The sequence below is a fragment of the Dreissena polymorpha genome, chromosome 7 (genome assembly GCF_020536995.1).
Source record: "Dreissena polymorpha isolate Duluth1 chromosome 7, UMN_Dpol_1.0, whole genome shotgun sequence".
NCBI lineage: Eukaryota > Metazoa > Mollusca > Bivalvia > Myida > Dreissenidae > Dreissena > Dreissena polymorpha.
The window spans coordinates 77,345,287-77,368,240 of NC_068361.1; the positions used below are offsets into that span (position 1 = coordinate 77,345,287).

At 36.5% G+C, this 22,954-nt stretch overlaps 1 protein-coding gene across 2 annotated transcripts in view; it reads right to left on the reverse strand.

Annotated features, from left to right (window-relative positions):
• LOC127837759 (signal transducer and activator of transcription 5B-like) overlaps positions 1-22,882 on the reverse strand; it is a 58,663-nt gene extending 35,781 nt beyond the window's left edge. Inside the window, exons 1-2 of one of the 2 annotated variants that reach the window (XM_052365110.1) lie at positions 22,806-22,882; positions 7,229-7,294 (exon numbers count right to left, since the gene is read on the reverse strand). In XM_052365110.1, the coding sequence (XP_052221070.1) occupies positions 7,229-7,288 (60 nt within the window). In that variant the 5' untranslated portion in view covers positions 7,289-7,294; positions 22,806-22,882. Of the gene's footprint in view, positions 1-7,228; positions 7,295-22,805 lie in introns of those variants that run through there. The other variant, XM_052365111.1, reaches the window with a different exon arrangement.
• Positions 22,883-22,954: the final 72 nt, after the last annotated feature.

Genomic DNA, 22,954 nt, shown 5'->3' on the forward strand with positions numbered 1-22,954 from the left:
CTTGATTTTATTCGCAACCGTACTCAAACCAGATCGATTTTTTTTCTCGTTTCGCTCGTTTTGCAGTGCGGTCGGGAATAAAATATTTTAAAAAAAGACGATTTTCCGATTTTATTTTTTTTCCCATTTTCCAAAAATTAGGGTCGGCGGTTTTGTAAACCAAGAAATATAAAAGTCGTGGCCTAGCGCCATCAATACTTTACCGATCTCTTCCATATCTGGCATGAAGGTACCTTGCATGGACCTCTACTTTTTGATGAGGTTTGCATCACCGGGGTCAAGGTCACCAAGGCGAATAATAAATTTTCACAAAGTCACACTTGGGTTACAGTTTCTCGTAGCGCCTTCAATATTTGACTGATCTCTTATATAATTGGGATGCAGGTACCTTGCATGAACCTCTACTTTTTTGATGAGGTTTGAGGTCACTGGGGTCAAGGTCACCGAGGCTAATAATACATTTTCACAAAGTCACACTTTTTTATCCATACAGTTAAACCATATATCGACAAAGCATCATTGGGGAGCATCCATCAGGTTTACTGATATCCTTGTTTATTAGGTTTTTAGTCAGTATTGAGTACTGTATTAATTTGTATGAATGAGTACATTCTTTTGCTTTTTGTTATTTGATCCAGGCTAAATAACCACAATAAAAGAGTGTTTTTATTTCATAACCACTCATGTGAACGTTTCTCATTCAAAATGCATACGGTTTTAAATAAAAGTCACTTGTCATGTGGATGTTGCTTACCAAAGTTGAAATCAATTTTGGAATACCAATCATGCAGTGTTAACATACTTCAGGACGCCATTTGCCTGTATTTAACCCATTTATGCCTAGCGTCTAGACAAAAGGCCTTGGCAAACAGTGTAGACCCAGATGGGAAGCCGCATGATGCAGCATCTCACAGATGAGACAGCGCATGATGCCGTGTCTCATCAGGGTCTGCGCTGTTTGCTTAAAGGAATTTCTGTAAGAAATATTCTAATTAGAAATAAATATACTAGACATCCCTAATTTTGGAAATAAATAGATCCAATTTTGAAGGATGGGAGAGTCCACTAAGCATAAATGGGTTAAGAAGCAACACCACACTGTGCCAAATGCCATCCAGCAGAGAATCTTTTCTTGATATCGCATGTACGACCTTTATTTATCATACATGTTCCCGTGCAAGGGGATGCATACGGTCAGATATCAAACTTCAGCATTGTTTCTGGGTTTGCTGTAGCCTGTGGTTACCTCAACAGTCTCTGATGTTACCATGGAGAAGCTTACAATGGTTTCAGTCAAAGGAGTGCACCTCAGGAAACATCTGCTCCAGTTTGCTGTTATTATTGTTGTACCCCCAAAAATGCTTATGACAGACCCAAAGCCAGAGTTAATCAGACCGTTATGGGAAAAGAAGTCTGGTCAAATTTGGAATTGTGTTAATCAATAAAAGAGCATACATGTAATTGGGAATTTGTATCGCCAAAGGAACCAAATAAGTAATTACCAACAAATATTTATACTTTTAACTTTTAGTTTTAATTTTAAAACATGTGTTTTAACATTCATAGAATAATAACAGGAATGCATTATCAAATGTTTATATTATTATACTTTCTAATATAACTATTGTTTCTAATATAACTATTGTATGTGTTTTTATCCCCAAAGGAACCAAATAAGTTTTTGCCAACAAATATTAATACTTTTAACTTTTAATTTTAATTCAAAAACATTCGGTTTAACATTCATGGAATAATAACAGGAATGCATTATTAAATGTATATATTATTACACTTTCTAATACAACTATAGTATGTGTTTTTATCACCAAAGGAACCAAATAAGTTTTTGACAACAAATATTAATACTTTTAACTTTTAATTTTAATTCAAAAACATTTGGTTTAACATTCATGAAATAATAACAGGAATGCATCATTAAATGTATATATTATTACACTTTCTAATATAACTATAGTATGTGTTTTTCAGAAATAATAAATTGATCAGTTCATTATCACCAAAGGTAATTTTATCATAGCATGAACAAGACACATGTCCATAGGGTCCAGATGCCCCAGCATTCCACTACTGTCTCAAAACTCTAATTAAGTTAAAAACAAGCTGATTTATGGTTCAATTTGACCTTTGACCTTAAAGTGTGACCTTGACCCATTAGGTAGGAGACCTGTGACATGTCGTCTTATGTTGGTTTACATTTCTGCCATGTTATTCCCAAATCTATCAATAAATGACAAAGTAATAGCTTAGACAGGAATTTTCATGGTCATTTGTCCTTTGATGCCAATGTATGACCTTGACTTAAAGGGGACCTGTGTTAAATGAGACATATAGTCTTACAATGGCTGACATTTGCGCCAAGTTATCTTAAAATCCATCAATAAACAGCAAAGTTATAGCAACAAAGGGAAGTTTCGTCAAGACGCACACACAGAGTGACTGCTATATGCTGCCTTTTTTAAAGGGGGCATACAAATGAATGTGGGTTCGAACATTAGTGTTTTTTTCGTACAAAACAATGAAAATGTTATAAATAGTTATTGGCACAACCAAATTTGAAAGAAAACCAAGAACAAAATCTGAAAAGTGTTATTTTAGAGAAAATTGTTACGTCCAGGACCTGTTAATACGTCAACAAGAGGGCAATAATGGCCCTGTATTGCTCCACTGTTTTTTATTCAAACAAAGCTTGCAATGCGCATGGGTTGAAATGTACTCAAGCATGTGACTTTCTATCCCTCATCCCACTGGGCGCTTAAAGTTGGAAGGGTGAGCATTTTTATGTATAAATTTGGCCCCAGAGGCATAATTTGAACAAACTTGGTAGAGAACTATAAGATGTCACTACATACCAAATTTGGTAGCCCTAGGCCCAATGGTTATGGACAGGAAGATTTTTAAAGTTTGCACAAAAGAGGCTTTATATAAGCATATGTTCAGTTTTGTGACCCCTGGGGCAGGGTCAAATTTGAGCCCAGGGGAATAATTTGAACAAATTTGGTAGAGGACTATTAGATGTCACTACATACCAAATTTAGTAGCCCTAGGCTCTATAATTATGAACAAGAAACTTTTTAAAGTTTGCATAAAATAGGCCTTATTTAGGCATATGTTCATTTGGTGACCCCCGGGACAGGGTCAAATTTGACCCCAGGGGCATAATTTGAAAAAACTTGGTAGAGAACTTTAAGATTTTAATACATACTAAATTTGGTAGAAATAGGCCCAATGTTTATGGACAGAAAGATTTTTAAAATTTGCACCAAATAGGCCCAATATAAGCATAGGTTCATTTTTGTGACCCCTGGGGAACGGTCAAATCTGATCCCAGGGGCTTAATTTTAACAAACTTTGTAGAGGACTATTAGATGTCACTACATACCAAATTTGGTAGCCCTATGCCATACGGTTTTGGACAAAAAGGTTTTTAAAATTTGCACAAAATATGCCTTATTTAAGCGTATGTTCATTTTTGTGACCCCCGGGGCAGGGTCAAATTTGACCCCAGGGGCATAATTTGAACAAACTAAGTAGAAAACTATTAGATGTCACTACATACCAACTTTGGTAGCCCTAGGCCCTACGGTTATGGACAAAAAGATTTTTACAGTTTGCACAAAATAGGCTTTATATAATAATATGTTCATTTTTGTGACCCCTGGTGCAGGCTCAAATTTGACCCCAGGGGCTTAATTTGAACAAATTTGTTAGAGAACTATTAGATGTCACTACATACCAAATGTGGTAGCCCTATGCCATACAGCTATGGACAAGAAGATTTTTTAAGTTTGCACAAAATAGGCCTTATTTAACGTATGTTCATTTTTGTGACCCCCGGGGCAGGGTCAAATTTAACCCAGGGGCATAATTTGAACAAACTAAGAAGACAACTATTAGATGTCACTACATACCAAATTTGGGAGCCCTAGGCCCTATGGTTATGGACAGGAAGATTTTTAAAGTTTGCACAAAATAGGCTTTATATAAGCATTATGTTCATTTTTGTGACCCCAGGGGCAGGGTCAAATTTGAGCTCAGGTGCATAATTTGAACAAATTTGGTAGAGGACTATTAGATGTCACTACATACCAAATTTGGCAGCCCTATGCCATATGGTTATGGACAAAAAGATTTTTAAAGTTTGCACAAAATAGGCCTTATTTAAGCGTATGTTCATTTTTTTGACCCCCCAGGCAGGGTCAAATTTGATCCCAGGGGCATCATTTGAACAAACTTAGTAGAGAACTATTAGATGTCACTACATACCGAATTTGGTAGCCCTAGGCCCTACAGTTATGGACAGGAAGATTTTTAAAGTTTGCACAAAATAGGCTTTATATAAGCATATGTTCATTTTTGTGATCCCTGGGGCAGGGTCAAATTTGACCCCAGGGGCATAATTTGAACAAATTTGGTAGAGGACTATTAGATGTCACTACATACCAAATTTGGAAGCCCTATGCCATACGGTTATGGACAAAAAGATTTTAAAGTTTGCACAAAATAGGCCTTATTTAAGCGTATGTTCATTTTTTAGTGGCCCCCGGGGCAGGGTCAAATTTGACCCCAGGGGAATAATCTGAACAAACTACATACCAAATTTGGTAGCCCTAGGCCATAGTCGGTTATGGACAAAAAGATTTTTAAAGTTTGCACAAAATAGGCTTCATATAAGCATATGTTCATTTTTGTGCCCCCGGGGCAGGGTCAAATTTGACCCAAGGTGCATAATTTGAACAAATTTGGTAGAGGACTATTAGATGTCACTACATACCAAATTTGGTAGCCCTATGCCATACAGTTATGGACAAAAAGATTTTTTAAGTTTGCACAAAATAGCCCTTATTTAAGCGTATGTTCATTTTTGTGACCCCGAGACAGGGTCAAATTTAACTCCAGGGGCATCATTTGAACAAACTTAGTAGAGAACTATTAGATGTCACTACATATCGAATTTGGTAGCCCTAGGCCCTATGGTTATGGACAAAAAGATTTTTAAAGTTTGCACAAAATAGGCTTTATATAAGCATTATTATGTTCATTTTTGTGACCCCAGGGGCAGGGTCAAATTTGACCCCAGGGGCATAATTTGAGCAAACTTGATAGAGGACTATTAGATGTCACTACATACCAAATTTGGTAGCCCTATGCCATACGGTTATTGACAGAAGATTTTTAAAGTTTGCACAAAATAGGCCTTTTTTTAGCGTATGTTCATTTTTTGTGACCCCAGGGCAGGGTAAAATTTGACCCCAGGGGTATAATTTGAACAAACTAAGTAGAGAAATATATGATGTCACTACATACCGAATTTGGTAGCCCTAGGCCTTACGGTTATTGACATAAAGTTTTTTAAAGTTTCCACAAAATAGGCTTTATATAAGCATATGTTTATATGTGTGACCCCATGGGCAGGGTCAAATTTGACCCAAGGGGCATCATTTGAACAAATTTGGTAGAAGACTATTAGATGTCTCTACATACCAAATTTGATAGCCCTAGGCCCAATGGTTATGGAGGAAGGTTTTTGAAAGTTTTCACAAAATAGGCCTTATATAAGCAAATTTTCAATTTTGTGACCCCCGGGGCAGGGTCAAATTTGACCCCAGGGACATAATTTTAACAAATTTGAAAGAGGTTCACCCCAGGAACATTTGTGAGAAGTTTTATCAAAATTGGACTTGTAGTTTAGGAGAAGAAGATGTTTAAAGAAAGTTAATGCACGCACGGACGCACGCACGCACGACAGGCACAAGACCATGACATAAGCCCCGCTGGCCTCTGGCCAGTGGAGCTAAAAATCAAACAGCCACGATTTTGCTCTGTTGGAGTTGAGAACAAAATAGAGAGTGTTCTTTGTGTTTAACATTTTAAAACTGTAGACGATCTAAGATTGGCAGACATATATTGTCGAAAATGGGAAAAAAATGGATCCAGGATTTCTGGTTGAGGGGGGCGGGATATTGAAAGATTTGCTGGGCATCCAGGGGGCGGATAGGGATATCCAGGGGGGCTTTTAGGGGGGCAAAGCCCCCAAGAAGCTCCAGGATTATAGTGATTTTGAAGGCTTTGGCAACCACTTCTCGAGCATGTCAAGCTTTGGGTACGAAAAAGAAGAAAAATTAGTTTAAAAAGGTGATTTAGATCTAGTTAAGTGTGAAACATAAAATGAATTGACTTTACTTTGGCGATTACGTGTGATAACTTAAGAAAAATAGATTTCATAATAAAAATTAATCTGAGGCAACATTTGTTATTCACACATAATGCCATAAAGATTGTCCGCTGCAATGTGAAAGATCTGAGGATGTTATTATTTTACTTATTTTCACATCGGCAAAACCCAACTTAAATGAATGTATTTAATTAAAAATGATCTTGGTCCAGCTTTCAACTAAAATATTTTATAATAGCCAGTGGAAGTAAGTAGACCATATACTGTTCAGTTTGCACAGAATTCTCTTTGCATCATCCGTAAGACTTTGATGTCAACTGCCTAATGTGATTCTTTGTTGGCCCTAAGTGACCCTTAGCATTAATCATGCGCGTTAATTTTCAGGTGGCTAACATAAGATACATAGCATTTGTTTAACCAATGACAGTAAATGTCAATGCTAATATCATGTCCAGCTTTTTATGATTTACATCACAACATTCTGAAGACAACAATTTGACTGGTTCTGAAAAAGATCAATAAAACCTGAAGTCATTTGCTTGTAGAAGTATTAGATTGGAGATGATTTAAATTGGATTGTAAACAGTGTTCAGTAAACCCACTTTAATGTGAACAGTTTATCAGTAAGCTTGAATACTTACTTCTGCAGCATTTATGACAATCATAGAAAAGCTTTGCTTATTACTGCTTATTGATTTTTGATTTTTTAATAGTTCCGTTACATCATCGCAGTAAATTAGCCTTATATACTAACGCTTCTGAGAGAACACTAAGCTGATTTAAGTGGTAATTTTCAGCCCTTAAACAAGAAACTCGCACTGCTTTCCTACTTGAATCAGAGTAAGTGTGCAAATAGTTTTAAAAATAATTTCATTACTTGATTTTCCACACAAACAAAGTTTACAGGATGGAATGCAAACTCACTGATCCCAGATTAACAAACAACCGAGCTTCCTGGGTAAGCAAAAAACTTAAAGTAATTTTTCAACAAACCAACAAACTTTTTTGTTTTTAATTTTTGACAAACCAACAAACCTGATGAATTTTGTTGATAAAGGTCACCATGCCTGGCTCTTCCTCCCTATTCCACTCCATTTCAGCCTGAAATACACAGACGGTATTTTAATATTCATGTGTGGACAATTAAAGGGCTGTCCCAAAAGTCAACAATTGTAATAGATTTGACCTCATGACCAGTCACCTACTTTTTTACTTCACCTGACCCAGTTTTAAACCTGGCCTAAATATGATCCACACAAACATTCAGACTAAGTGTGGTAAGGGGTTTTTCTGCCTATTTTGGGAAAAGGAGTCTGACCAAATTGGGAATTTTTTATCGACAAAATTGGCCATTTTGGGAATTTTCGCTTCGATGAAACGGCTCATTTGGGAAAAAATTGTGAATTTATCATGCTTAAATAACTCAGTGGTTTAACAAATGAATTAGTTTTTATTTGTTATTTTGTCTTCTTTATATAAACAGATGCAATATTGGGCATGTTCAACGTTTATTTAAGTACTGAAGTTTTGTTTTTCAGTTACAGTTACACTCTGAGATAAGAACTGAACAGTCAAAACCTTATAGCAGATTTTTTTTTAACCAAAACAAACACTGGTTAGTCACACAAGTTATAAGACACTTCATTCTTAAAAAAAAACAAAAAAAAAAACAACAAAATAATGGAAATTGGGATTTTTTTTATAATTTTGGTTTGGGATCGGGTCCGTTTGCTTTGGGAGTGCCTTCGTTTTCCGGAGGCGCAGACAGTGCGAAAAACCCCCTGGTGGTACATTTCATTTTATAATGTCTGTTAGTTTTCTATTGTCTATTTACCTTTTGCGGAAATTTTCTTATATTCACTTTTTTTACTTTGGATCTTTTGTTGGAAACAATGGCCCGAGCATACTCCTTATTAGATTTGATGTTAGTGAAATACACAGAATTGCCCTTGACGCCATTTTAATATCATTGCTTTACATAGTTGTGCTATAACAAGGAAACAAAATCTGTTTAACATCCAGTAATCATGCTGGACTTTATTTACAAACTTAATGTTGACATTAAAATTATAAATTGCAAAATATTCAATCACTTTTTATATACACACAATACAGCAATGTAACATAAAAGACATAGTTCATTTCGCAACACTGTTAGGGTTAATTTCTTAATATTTTATTTAACATCATTCCTGCTTGCAGTTTATTTACATTTTTTTCAATTTTTTTATATATTGTCAATTGTTCCATAGTTCAGTTTTGTTTGTTTATAAAATTAATTAATATGTTTTCTTTGCAGAAATATTGGCTATTAAACTCTATTGTTCCTATAGCAATGGGAACATTTTATGTCAGCATATTCCCAAGTAGCCTGAAAATGTGATGTCATACCCTAACCATCTTGTTTTACTGGTGGCAAAAAGCGCCACCTTGTATTACATTAAGGTGTAGCTCAATATTACCAGAAAAGATTAAATTTTATGGAAATAATGTTGCATTTTATTGCAAACATACAATTATATTTTTTCTCCATCTGTGAAATTTTAGGGATCAGATTTGACTTCACTAAAATGGTGACCACACCTTAATTAATCCTAAATATATTTTTGCTGAGGTAAGATACAGTCTTAATTTGAACAGTATTACTTTTCTAAAAAAACATCCTTTCCGATGATGTATAACACTTGATAGTTTGATGAAAGAGAAAATTTGGTTTGTCTTTGTTACATTCAGTGATTCATTATGGCCGTTTTTATTAGTTTTTGTAACTAGTTGCAATAATTCAACTCTCATCTTTATAACCCAAAGGGAGCCGCCATAAAAAAATAAATATCAAAGGCTATATGGGAGTACGTTAATATTTTACTATTTTGTAACCTGCAACATCATGATACGCAATAGGCCCCTTACAATATATATTGAGAATATCGGCATAATCGGGGATGCATTCTTCAATATTATGTAACAGGGTATTCACTCTGACACTAATCCTTTAAACAATACTAACCCAATCAAGACTGAGAGAAGTTCAGTGTGAGAGATACTTTGTGATGTATGAGTGAGTTTAATTACTAACAGTGCATGTTTTTATTGTGAGATGATTTCATAGTCATCTATATAATTTTAAATCATAACTCAACATTTGGTCACTTGTTTGTAAAACCTTGTAAGAGGTAGTAGGCTTTTTCCAATAGCCACTTTCTACAATAAGTCTTGAGGTCACTGGTGAGTGCATTATTCTATGTTTATATAATTGTTTTTTCTTGAATTGTAATTGTATTGTATTGCATATTATTATGTATTACAATGAATTATTTAAATTGTTATTATAATTGTCATTTGTTAATTATAACATGATTTTTATTCATGTTTCAGGCCATCATTTACATCATTTATACTTTATTGTATTAAAAGCTTGGAACGTAAAACCCAGGTTGCGTTATAAACTCAAACCCCGGCTATAAATGGCGCCCAACGTGTTTTCCAAGTGATGTCCAACTTGAATTCCAACGTGATTTCCAACGTGAATTCCAGCGTGATTTCCAACGTGAATTCCAACGTGAATCCCACCTTGATTTCCGACGTGAAATTCTGATGGTCAGGACCTAAGAAGCTAAGGCAAGTGTTAGTCTTAGCGAGGACATTTTCCCATTGTCCAATAGAAGGTGGAAACGGCAGATTCCTTTCTATATTGCAACGGCAGATTCCTTTCTGCTCTACCATGATCTAATCCTAGATCCAGGTATCCAGACAACCAGGAAACTCAGGAGTTTCCACAAGAAAACCAGGTGTTCCTGTAGGGAGGTAGACGTCCTCCTGAGTGTCAGACTACACAGTTTGACTCCCGATACTCCAATACGCTACATGTATGTATGAAATCTCTTGAGTTAAGGGTGGACAAACAGTATAACGCACTTACTCAAAGATTGAACCAAGTGCTATCTGCTTTGCCCAACAATAGGCCTCCACAGCAAAGACCATACTACCCGACACCTAACTATCAAGATAGAGGTCGTGGTAGGGGTTATTACAAAAATAACTACCCCAAACACAATTATATCAAAGCGCTGAAGGCACTGAAGATGTTCGCTATTGCATAATTTAACACGCAAAATTCATTTTTGAAAATCAATCGCAAGTTTGAAATGAACACACGCCATTCAACTTTATAAAGTGTGTGTCATAGCGCACGGGTCGAGTTTTGTGTGCACTTTTTATCATCCTTATTATTTCATAGAAATAACTAAGACAAAATAAAAACAACATGCTTTTTGGAAGTTCTGAAAGCATAGAAAGTATGATGAAAATGGTAATGATAACTTAATATAAAGAAAATTTGCAGTCACCATATTAAAAGAATATTTTTTTTCTTATATAAAATGACTATCTCACCAAGAATATAAATTCATAATGAAAGTTCCGTGTACAAAACTTTTGATTTTTGACACCATATACAAATTCAAAATATACAACAATCTTCGTATCTTGTATATGGAGGAATAAAAGTATATAAACATTGCTGTTTATGCTTTACTTATTACCCGAGCAGTTCACACGGTGTCAACAACGCTAACATAAACATAGGTATAGAGCACTCATGCGCTTTTAGGCGTAGCTGTTTCAGTTTTCATCTTCGTGACTTTTACATAACGCCAACAGACACGCATGAATATTTTCGAATATTTAATAAGCTGATTCGAGTTACAACCTCTGAATTTTTGCTACATCACTGCGTATGTGCTCAATTCAAAGGATGTAGCACTGTTCAGTGTAAGGAATTCCGGACTACTCTCTGTATGCTCAAACGACACAAATTGTGGCCCTGTTACAATTACGCGTTACAATCCATCTCGCAGAATTTCACTTTCGCCTCCAAGATGAGAAAACAATCATAAGCGAAATAGTATAGTGTCACGATAAGAGAAAATCGTTTAATTATCATACCACAATGTTTGCCTTACTTGGTCAGCACGTCTGGAAATCATTCCTTAATGTGTGGATAGGCTGCCATTATTAACAAGTTTGCTATTTTCAATTCAATTTTGTATCAAAAAGCATTGTTCTTAAATGTGGCATTTTCAATTCGCAATGAGATTTGTAATGACCCTCGTCATGTGAAAATGGGTCTTATTCCATATGCGCCCATCATATAAATAGCCCACTCAGCTATCACTCCTTCTGGTAAGGAGAAACATAACATATTGAGTGATTTTAAAGCGAACAGCATCGCCTATGGCCTGACTGCGCAAAAGCACATGTTGGGTTTAACAAACGCTTGCCGAAACGCATAAGACCCATTTTCGCATGACGGCGCTATTGACGTGTGATTTAAATGTGTCGAAAGAAAACTGCGTTTAAATCAAATATAAACATACGATATATTTCGATAGTGAAGAAAGATACTCATAACAAGGCATATGAGGACACATATGAAGTGCTCTCCCGTAGTATATTTTTTATTTTACTCACACTAATGTGTGGTTTGACAATGCTAACACACATTTCATGCGGTGAATATGCAGCTTACAAGTGAAAAACACAACACAATAGTTAAACTTTTGTTTAATTGTATTTAATTATTTAGAAAAGTAAATTGCTAACTTTATTTCAAAGTCAGCGTATACGCCGACTTCATTTTTAAAAGACATTTATTGTTATAAATATATTTAATATAATATATTAGGTTGTTTTCGGTTTTAGCGATTAAAAAGCATTTTCGAGGTTGCCTATAGTATGCCTGTAGTAATTCATGAACTCATTTCCAACTGTCTATGTATTGAGAACTGTGAATATAAACAAGCTTAACCTTCTACTAACCTTCTGCTATTGCATTCGTATTATTATTATAAATTGTTTGTTATATTCGGGTTTAGCAATTATGAAACTTTTTTTTGTCTATCGTATCGCTGAAGTTATTGTTGACCTATAGATAATATGGGTCTTTGATATAAATAAGCGTCAACTTTTTCCCGAATCTCTCATTTTACGACCTGTACTACCTCATTGAGTTGTATGCGAGAGCGTAACCTATTGCGTTGTTATAACCCGTAAACTTTCCTTTGTTTATCGACAGACGCATCTATTAATAGCCTCATATATCATGAATACCAAAACAACCGTGAAAAAGAACCACGTGACCAAATAGGACGCAAAACGCAAATACCATGCGACTACGACTTATTATGTAAGAAAGCTCCGCAATTCCTTTGAAGTCGGAGCCTTGTGATTGCTATTACTTAAATAAGTGACCTCTAACTGAAGTAAGCAAAGGAAACGCAGCACCTAATTGACCCATTCCTTCTACATGTAATTGTGCGAAGGCAGATTGAATTTTACTAATGTATGGTTTGCCTATTATAACACACATTATAATGCGGTAAATATGCGACTAACAAGTAAAAAACACTATAATTAAACTTTTGTTTTGAATTAAGTTATTTAGAAAACAAAATTCCAAACCTTATTTCAAAACAGCAAGACTACATTTTTTAGAGAATATTATTGTTATATTTAAATGTTTTTTTTTTAACAGTTTCAGCGATAATGAAACATTTTTTTATGTTGTCTATCGTATCCCTGTAATAATTGTTGAACTCTTGGTCAACGTATTATTAATTGAGACCTGTGAATATAAACAAGCGTAACCTTATACTACTGCGTTATTCTCACACGGACTCCCCTTTGTTTATCGCCAGCCTCATATTTATGAATGAGCTGAGCGAAAATACTACGTCACGCACACGCAGCAGAAAGTGGACTATTTTAATCATTCATAAACAATCTCCTCTGCGACACGTACAATACGATCATTGTTTATTGATTCTTTTCTATAAAACACCGTTCGAAAATATTGAATGTAACACGATATTAATATAATGTTGCCATTTGTGAATACACATAATTGGAGAACTCAAACCTCTTGCATAAATTATACAACTCTTTCTTGCGCGGATACGCAACCGGGTATTGGGTTAATCATACCTAGTCGTATCGACCTGCATTTCACACTAAGCACTTTAGACGGGCGCTAAAGCGCCCATCTAAAAATGAATGACCCAAAAGAATAACTGCCTCTGTTGCTGGCCAAACAGGGGTTGGTAAACAAAATGGCCAACACAATTTGCATTTCAGACTAGTAGGTGGACCAAATAACAGCAAAATAAGTATCAAAGGTTGTCTGTTTACAGCATTGATTGACTCTGGTTCAATGGTTACCACTATTCCTGAAAATGGTTTAAACTCTTTGAGTGAAAAACCTCAAATTTTACCGTTAGAAACCCTAGGTTTGAAACTTAGTACAGCGGATGGTTCGTTGCTTAAGTACTGTGGGTATATAGAAGGTACAATATGCGTTCCTTCTATGTCAAATATTGCTTTTGATGTGCCAATTCTAGTTATCAAAGATAACTCATTTAACAGAAATTGTCCTGTTATTGTGGGCACTAATGTGATCAGACTTGTACGTGGCATGATAGTTTCACATGATAGTAGGTAAGTCATTCCAGAGGAATGGAACATTGCAATTGCATCCTTAAATGTGACATCATTTGCAGCCAAATTATCAAGCAAAAGACCAGTCAAGCTAGGCCCGTTTGAAACGGTTTCTTTGTGTGTTGCTAGAGGGGTGAATCATGCTATAGCCAATGTAGTAACTGAAAATCATGATCCCTCAGCTAATTACTCTGTATGTCCAAGAGAAATAAAAATGCAACAGCATGGCAATTGTTGCAAAATTTCTGTGAAAGTTTGCAACATGACTGGCAAACCCATTGTTTTCAAACCAAAGTCTCATGTTTGTCAGATTTCTGAAGTTGAGGTCATAGATAATTTGTCCTCAAGTTTTCAGAATGACTCAACCGAAAACACCAGTAAATGAGTGTACCAATGACCTTGGATTTAAGATTGATACTAAAAATCTTACAACCGAACAAGTAAAAAGGGTTCAACAAGTCTTAGGAAATTGGTCACAGGTGTTTTCTAAAGGTCCTACTGATATAGGATGTACAAATCTTCTAAAACATAAGATTGTGTTAGAAGATTCAACCCCCTTCAAGCAGTCTTACAAACGCATACCCCCAGGGTTATATGAAGAGGTAAGGCAACACATTAAAGAAATGTTAGATGCCAAGGTCATTAGAGAATCTGTCAGTCACCCTTCAGTTCCAATGTAGTTTTGGTTAGAAAGCGGGATGGCTCACTTCGGTTCTGCATTGACTGGAGACAACTCAATGCACGAACCAGAAAAGATGCATACAATTTACCCAGATTTGACGATATTGTAGACAGTCTTTCTGGTGCCAAATACTTCTCCAAACTTGACTTGAGGTCAGGTTATTGGAATGTAGAGTTAGAAGAGGAGGACAAACATAAAACAGCCTTTAGTGTAGGAAACCTAGGTTTCTTTGAGTGGAACCGTATGGGTTTCAGACTCTGCAACACCTCTAGTACTTTCCAACGACTGATGGAACGCTGTATGGGGGACCTACACTTAAAGGAATGTCTCATATTTCTTGACGACATTTTGGTATATTCCAAAACGTTCGACAAGCATATTGAAAGGCTCCAAGCTGTATTTTCACGCCTTGCTGAAAACGGTTTGAAACTTAAACCCTCAAAATGTGAGTTGTTAATGTCCTCTGTAGTATACCTTGGCCATGTGATCAGTGAAGATGGCATCTCCACTGATCCAGAAAAGACCAGTGCTGTCACTCAATGGCCAGCACCCAAAAACATTAAGGAGCTGAGACAGTTTCTTGGCTTTGCTGGTTTTTACAGGAGATATGTTGAGCACTATACACAAATTGTTGAACCGCTCAATGACCTTCTGAAAGGCCATGATACCACTGGCAGACCCAGCAAGAGCAAGAAACAGTCCAAAAAGACCATTAAACCAGCTGTTTGGTCTTGGGGTGAAGCCCAAAACCAAGCATTTCAAATGATCAAGGACAAACTCACATTCTCTCCAGTGCTTACATATGCCCAGTATGATAAACCATTTGTCTTGCATACTGACGCATCAGGCTCAGGCTTAGGTGCCGTCTTGTATCAGGTGCAAGACGGGATGAGCAAGGTAATTGCATATGCAAGTCGTGGATTGAGGCCATCAGAAAAACGGTACCCAGCACACAAGCTAGAGTTTCTGGCACTAAAATGGGCCTTTACCGAAAAGTTCCATGACTACCTTTTCGGTAACAAGTTCATTGTCTACACAGACAATAACCCATTGACCTATGTCACCAGTACAGCCAAGCTGGACGCTACTGGTCACCGTTGGCTTGCAGCATTGAGTACATATGAATTTGAGATAAAATACAAGCCAGGAAAACTCAATGTTGATGCAGATGCCTTGAGCAGACTGCCTCAGGCCCAGGTTCTTGTTGATATGGTTCAAGCAATTTGCATTGCTTCTCAAATATCTGCACCAATTGCAGATTGTGTGGCTATTGATGCATGTCCTCTTTCTGCAGAAGAGACCAGGACTCAATTGCCCGCAGAAGAAAGGACTAACTGGGGGCATGAACAAGCTCAAGATAAAACCTTAAGTCAAGTGATTGACCTACTAAAGAGTGGTTCCCAACCCAGGGAGAAAGCACTCTGTAAGGAAACGCTTGAGGTACAGCAATTCTTGCGAGAGTGGAAACGTAATTGAGCATAATGTGCTGTACCGAACCACTTCTTTGGATGGTCAATCGGTCAAACAACTGGCTTTACCAAGCAGCTTTAAACAACAGGCGCTTAAAGGGGTACATGACGATGTAGGACACCCTGGTAAAGAAAAATCTTTATGGTTAGCCAGACAGAGGTTTTATTGGCCTGGTATTGAAAAGGACATAGAGTCCAAGATACAGAACTGTGATAGATGTATCCTTAGGAAACGCCCATCACAGACAGCTGGGCTGGTTAATATCACAACAACCAAACCCATGGAACTTGTGTGCATGGACTTCCTCTCACTGGAACAGTCAAAGGGAGGCTATGAACACATACTAGTGATCACAGATCATTTCACTAGGTATGCGCAAGCTGTTCCATGCAAGAACCAGACAGCTCAAACAACTGCCAAAGCCCTGTACGACCATTTCATAAGATATTACTCTTTCCCTGATCGCCTCCACAGTGATCAGGGAAGAAATTTTGAGAGTAAGGTCATACAGGAGCTATGCAAAATAGCAGGGATCGATAAATCTCGCACAACTCCCTATCACCCCATGGGAAACCCTGCTGAAAGGTTTAATCAAACCTTATTAAAGATGTTAGGGACTTTAAATCCCGAACAAAAACATGATTGGAAGTCCTTTGTCGGTCCCCTAGTTCAAGCATAAAATGCTACAAAGTCTGAGGCTACTGGTTTTTCCCCACATTATTTAATGTTTGGATGGAATCCCAGGCTGGCAATTGACACATTTTTGGGAACCGAACCCGGGAATGAAGGACATCCAGATCCTGCTGGATATGTGCGTAAACTGCAACTTCGCTTGCAGCAAGCCCACAAGCTAGCTGCTGAGGCCTCGGTGAAGCAGGATGCACGTAATAAAGCACTTTATGACCGCAAGGCAGGTGCATCCAGTTTGGAGGTAGATGATAAAGTTTTGGTCCGTCAAACTCATTTTGATGGGAAACATAAACTTGCAGATAGATGGGAACCAAACACATATACAGTCCTGGAAATTCCAAATCCAGAATTACCTGTATATATGGTTAAACGTGAGGATGGCATTGGACCAGTAAAAACCGTACACCGGAATTTATTGCTGCCAATACAACATATATCCTCATTCCCTAGTGTTCCTATTGAGGTTACTCCAAAACAGAAAATCCAAATTGAGAAACGTTTAACCAGATCCAAGTCCAAACATGTAGATTCAACTGACAGTGACTGTTCAACAGACTCTGAAACCTACATTATTCCCCAGCGTAGAGCTGGATATATACCAGGTTATACAGCCACTAAACAAAGGTCAAACAGTCTGGATGTCAATCCCAACCCTCCTGGCTTGGCTGACACAGAATTTCAAAATTCTTCATCCAGAACATCTACATCTTTTACCTCACTAAATGAAAATGTGGGTAGTAATCAGTCTGAACAATTGAACATTAGTTCTTTCATAGACCAAAATCAACCAACAACACAATCTACACCACCAACAACACAATCTACACCACCAACAACACAACAACATACAGTTATAACACATCCAACAACGCAACAGGAATCAGTTGGCCGACCTAAAAGGCTTAGGCAACCTCCAAAAAGATATGGAGAATGGGTCACGCCAATAATTTACTATGTGTAACTAAATTATACATAACAAAACCCATATGAGAATTCATTTTAGATTTGAATTCAACAGATTTTATAATAGTTTAAAGTGTTTTTAATTATTTTTGCTTTTCCAGGTTCATATCTTCCATAGTTCAATGGTTTAATAAAATATAAACCTGATGAATGTTATTGGTTAAATTTTCATCTTGTGTATATTTTCAATTACTATTAATCACTAAATGTAGTGTATAAAAGTAATACTGTTTCATACAGAAAATTATGTTACCAGTTGTCACTGTATAAATAGCAGTATATATTGATCAATACCTTGATCAGTAAATTAAGACTGTTTTTAGTAAATGTATTATTTAAATCTATGAATTTTTATTTCAATTATTGTATATACTTTTATTCAACATTCTAAGTTCAATAATTTTGCATAGTTTCACTGTGCATAACTATAGAGCTCATTCTGTTTACATTTGACTGACAAGTAGGTCAGCCATCAGCTGATTGAACAGATGTATTTAAATATAGGTCAGGAATTTTCCCACGCACCATGTAAACAATGTCTTCTCTAGTGGAGAGTGTACTGCAGTAATTTTCAATTGCTGGTATAGTCAAGGGTTTACTATAGTAGGGATGTTATTTAAATTTTTGTGTTCTATATTTAAAATGTCATGAGCCATTTTTTCCACCAGAGGGAGTATGAAACCAGGGCCCTCAATCTTAAAAATCTGCGGCCGAATTTCGGCCGCAGTCCCCCACCTGAAAAGTATACTTGTTTCCCCTTTTTAAGGGGAAAAATTCCCCCCTGAAATAAAAAAAAAAGATGTGTCTCATGATTATTATAATTCTGTTTCAATTTAATCTTGTTAAACATACTAAATTATGAAACAAGAGGGCCATCAGGCCCTAAGGCGGTCACCTGAAAGCCAAAGGAACTAGACTATTCTGAAAAAAATGCAAGCTGATTCATGAAGATTATTTTGGACCAAAAAAGTGACTTTTAACATGTTTTTTTTTATATTTGACCTTGTGACCTAGTTTTTGAGCTCATATGACCCAGCTTCAATCTCTGGCAAAATTTCATTGGAACAAATGACAGTGAATTTTTTTGCCAGAAATTACAGCCGATATTCGGCTGCTTCCCAATTGCAAAAAATGACGTTTTTTCCCAAAAATTTGATTAAAATTTCCCAAAAAAAAGACAAAATTTTCCCAATTAAGCCAATAAGATTACAATGTAATTTAGCAATAATTTCGAACGAGTGCCGATCGAGTTGCCGAGTCGTCGCCGAACAACAACTGACTTACGTATTTTTCGCGAATTTAACTGAATATGTTTTTACGTTGCTATCCACATCTCTCTCTATATTGCGGAGGATACCGACGATAGTCGATGTATCCCGATTGTAAACGCCTGTTTTTACACACGCCCAAGATGGCGGCAAGCAGACGAGAAATTTGCGATGCGCGGCGAAAATGATAAATAACATTCAAATTAACAACGGATATCATATGGTTATTACGGAATAATTTAATGCGTGTGTCAATTAATGCAAAATATAACGTTTGAGATAAAAACAACAAATATTTATTACAAATCTTCACAGTGAATGTGCATCACGTAAATCAGTGTTGGGAAATTGGAGTTAGTCTACCGTTACTCACAAAGTTAATGCATTTAAGATGAGTATCGTTCAAAAATGGAAAGAGACAAACATGATATGATTTATATGTTAGTGGATCTGTGTAAAATCAGATTCATATGCATATTCTGCTTTATTATGTTTGTCACGCTTTACAGTTTACTGAAATAGCATTGAAGTGCAAGATGTTGTACTTGACGGAAAGGTATCTGCACCAGCCCCGGTTACATCAGGAGTCCCTCAGGGTACTGTCCTCAGGCCTCTCCTGTTCTTGGTCTACATAAATGACCTCCCAGGTAGAGTCTCATCAACTGTACGCCTCTTTGCCGATGACTGTCTATTATACAGGACCATAAGATCGGCAGATGACACCAAGGCACTTCAAGATGACCTCGACCAGTTACAAGTATGGGAGCGGGAGTGGTTAATGGACTTTAATCCAGACAAGTGCAAAATGATCTGTATTACCAACAAGCGGAACATCCCACCTGGCTCATACAACATCCATGGCCAAACACTTAAACAGACAGATAAAGCCAAATACCTTGGTGTGACCATAGACAGTAAACTCACGTGGAACAGCCATATAGACATCACCGCTAAAAAGGCAAACTCAACATCAGCCTTCCTTCGTAGGAATCTGGCAACCTGCCCTACAGACATCAAGGCAAAGGCATACACATCACTTGTAAGACCCCAGCTTGAGTATGCGGCATCTGTTTGGGATCCCAAAACCCGATCCAACAGGCGACTACCGATACACCAGCAGTGTCACTGCAATTATGGACAAGCTCGGTTGGCCAACGCTTGAATACAGACGACAAGCTGCAAAAGTGGTCATGATGTACAGGATCGTAAACAACCTGGTGGACATCGATTCCAGAAGCGTACTCATACCAGCAGGAGTGCACACCAGAGGCCATGCAAACCGCTTCATAGTGCCATTCACGACAGTCAATGCCTACCAGTATTCCTTCTTCCCAACTGGAATACGCCTCTGGAATGGTCTCCCAGAACAGGTGGTCATTTCACCGTCCATAGATGTCTTTAAGACTAGGATGGGGGAGCTGTGCATATAACTCTGGAGCAAAATGTTTTTATCCGGCTTTTAACCATTGTTCTTCCCTTCACACGTGTACATAGTTCACAATTGTGCGACAATGTCCCAGAGGGGCCCAGCACATTAACCGAGAGATAGAGATAGAGAGATGTTGAAAGGTAAAGAAATGAAATAAATTATTTTAACTCCATATAATACATCATTAACATAGCAAGACCACTAAAGTGTTTTTTTTTTATAAATATGTGTTAAAGTTTTCACCATATGATATTTAATTTAAAAGAATACTGAATTAAATTCTTACTGTTAAAGAGGTTATGATTAAATGGTATATTTAAGAATCTATATTGATTATTGCAAGTTCAATATGAATGTTTAAGGATATTAACTTAACATTGTCTTCATTGTAAGAACACATTAAATTAGTACTTTATAATATAAAAATGCTGTAAAACATACTTTAATAATTTTAATTCTGTTCTTATAATCATATTTATAATGTTTCCCAATTTCATGGTTTATCGCGCTATTTTTTCCCAATTTCATGGTTTATCGCGCTAATTTTCCCAATCCAAAAGGCACAGGCTGTAAGAAAAAAAAGCAAAAAAAATCACTGAAATGTTCTGACCAAGTTTCATGAAGATTGGCCAATAAATGTGGCTAATATAGTGTCAACAAGGTTTCACTAAAGTCATATAAGGACAACTGCCCCTGCCCCCCCCCCCCCTGGCGGCCATGTTTTTCAACGAACCATAACCATTTTCAACCTCACTAGAGCTATTGTTAGAACAAATGTTCTGATGAAGTTTCATAAATGCGGCCATGTTTTTTAACGGATCTCAACCATTTTTTAACTAAGCCCAGATATGATTAGTTCAAATTTTCTGACCAAGTTTCATGAGCATTGGACCACAAATGTGACTTCTAGAGTGTTAACAAGGTTTTACCATACAGTAAAGCCATATAAGGAAAACTGCCCCGCCCCATGGCGGCCAAGTTTTTCATTCAACTGGAACCATTTTAAAACTCGTCCAAGATATTATTGGGACACATGTTTTGACCAAGTTTCATGAAGATTGGACTAAAATGTGACTTCTAGAGTGTTAACAAGGTTTTACTATAGCCATATATGGAAAACTGCCACGCCCCCTGGCGGCCATGTTTTTCAACCAACCGGAACCATTTTCAAACTCGTCCAAGATATTATTGGGACACATGTTCTGACAAAGTTTCATGACGATTGGACTAAAAATGTGACTTCTAGAGTGTTAACAAGGTTTTACTAAAGCCATATAATGAAAACTGCCACGCCCCCTGGAAGCCATGTTTTTCAACAAACCGGAACCATTTTCGAACTAGTCCAAGATATTATTGAGACACATGTTCTAACCAAGTTTCATGAAGATTGGACAATAAATGTGACCTTTAGAGTGTTAACAAGGTAAATGTTGATGATGCACGACGGACAAAAAGCGATTACAATAGCTCACCATGAGCATGTTGTGCTCAGGTGAGTTAAAAAGAAATAAATATAGTGCAAACATGTACAAATGTAATAATGAGAGAGTAAGTAAAAAAATCCCCCCCCCCCCCCAAATGCAAAACGCCGCAAAAATTCCCCCTCTTGAGGTTAGCGACCCGCTTCCCCTAAAATGGATTGAGGGCCCTGGTAACAGGGTATTCACTCTGACACTAATCCTTTTAACAATACTAACCCAATCTACTCCTATAAATATGAGGTCGATTTGCATCGCGGGTTAGCTTACGTCTAATTATTTGGACTAAAACCCAATCAAGACTGAGAGAAGTTCCGTGTGAGAGATACTTTGTGATGTATGAGTGAGTTAAATTACTAACAGTGCATGCTTTTATTGTGAGATGATTTCATAGTCATCTATATAATTTTAAATCATAACTCAACATTTGGTCACTTGTTTGTAAAACCTTGTAAGAGGTAGTAGGCTTTTTCCAATTGCCACTTTCTACAATAAGTCTTGAGGTCACTGGTGAGTGCATTATTCTATGTTTATATAATTGTATTTTCTTGAATTGTATTGTATTGCATATTATTATGTATTACAATGAATTATTTAAATTGTTATTATAATTGTCATTTGTTAATTATAACATGATTTTTATTCATGTTTCAGGCCATCATTTATCCTACCCTAACCCAAATTCGACGACACCTAAATTCGACGATGTTCTATTTTTATCGGTTTAAATTTAAATGGATGATTATTGTCTTGGAATCATTTCAAAAAATAACAGCCGAGTTAAAAATTGTTATTTTTAGCTATATAAGTTTTTTTATTATTTGCTAAATATTGCTTTATGTATCCGTTATATCGTCGAATTTAGGTCACACCGGGATACATCATTAATACTTTATTGTATTAAAAGCTTGGAACGTAAAACCCAGGTTGCGTTATAAACTCAAACCCCGGCTACAATTATTTTCAAGAATCAAGTTACAGTAAAATTTATTTCAACAATAATGAAATTGAAAATCAGTGCAATGTCTGAAAATGTTAACCATTCAAAGTCAGCTGTAACAAGTTAGATGCAAAAAATTTAAGCACTGTGTTTTATCGCTTATTTTCAATTACGTGATCAATAAAAATAGGTAAATGTTACCTCTTATTTCTGTTAAAATGTATCAGCATCAGTTAAACTTTTAACACAAAACCTTTGTTCAAGAAATGAAAGTGAAAGTCAATTCCTGGAAGAAGCATAAACAATATCAGCTAAAATTAGATTCTCCATATCCATTGGTTATAAAAATT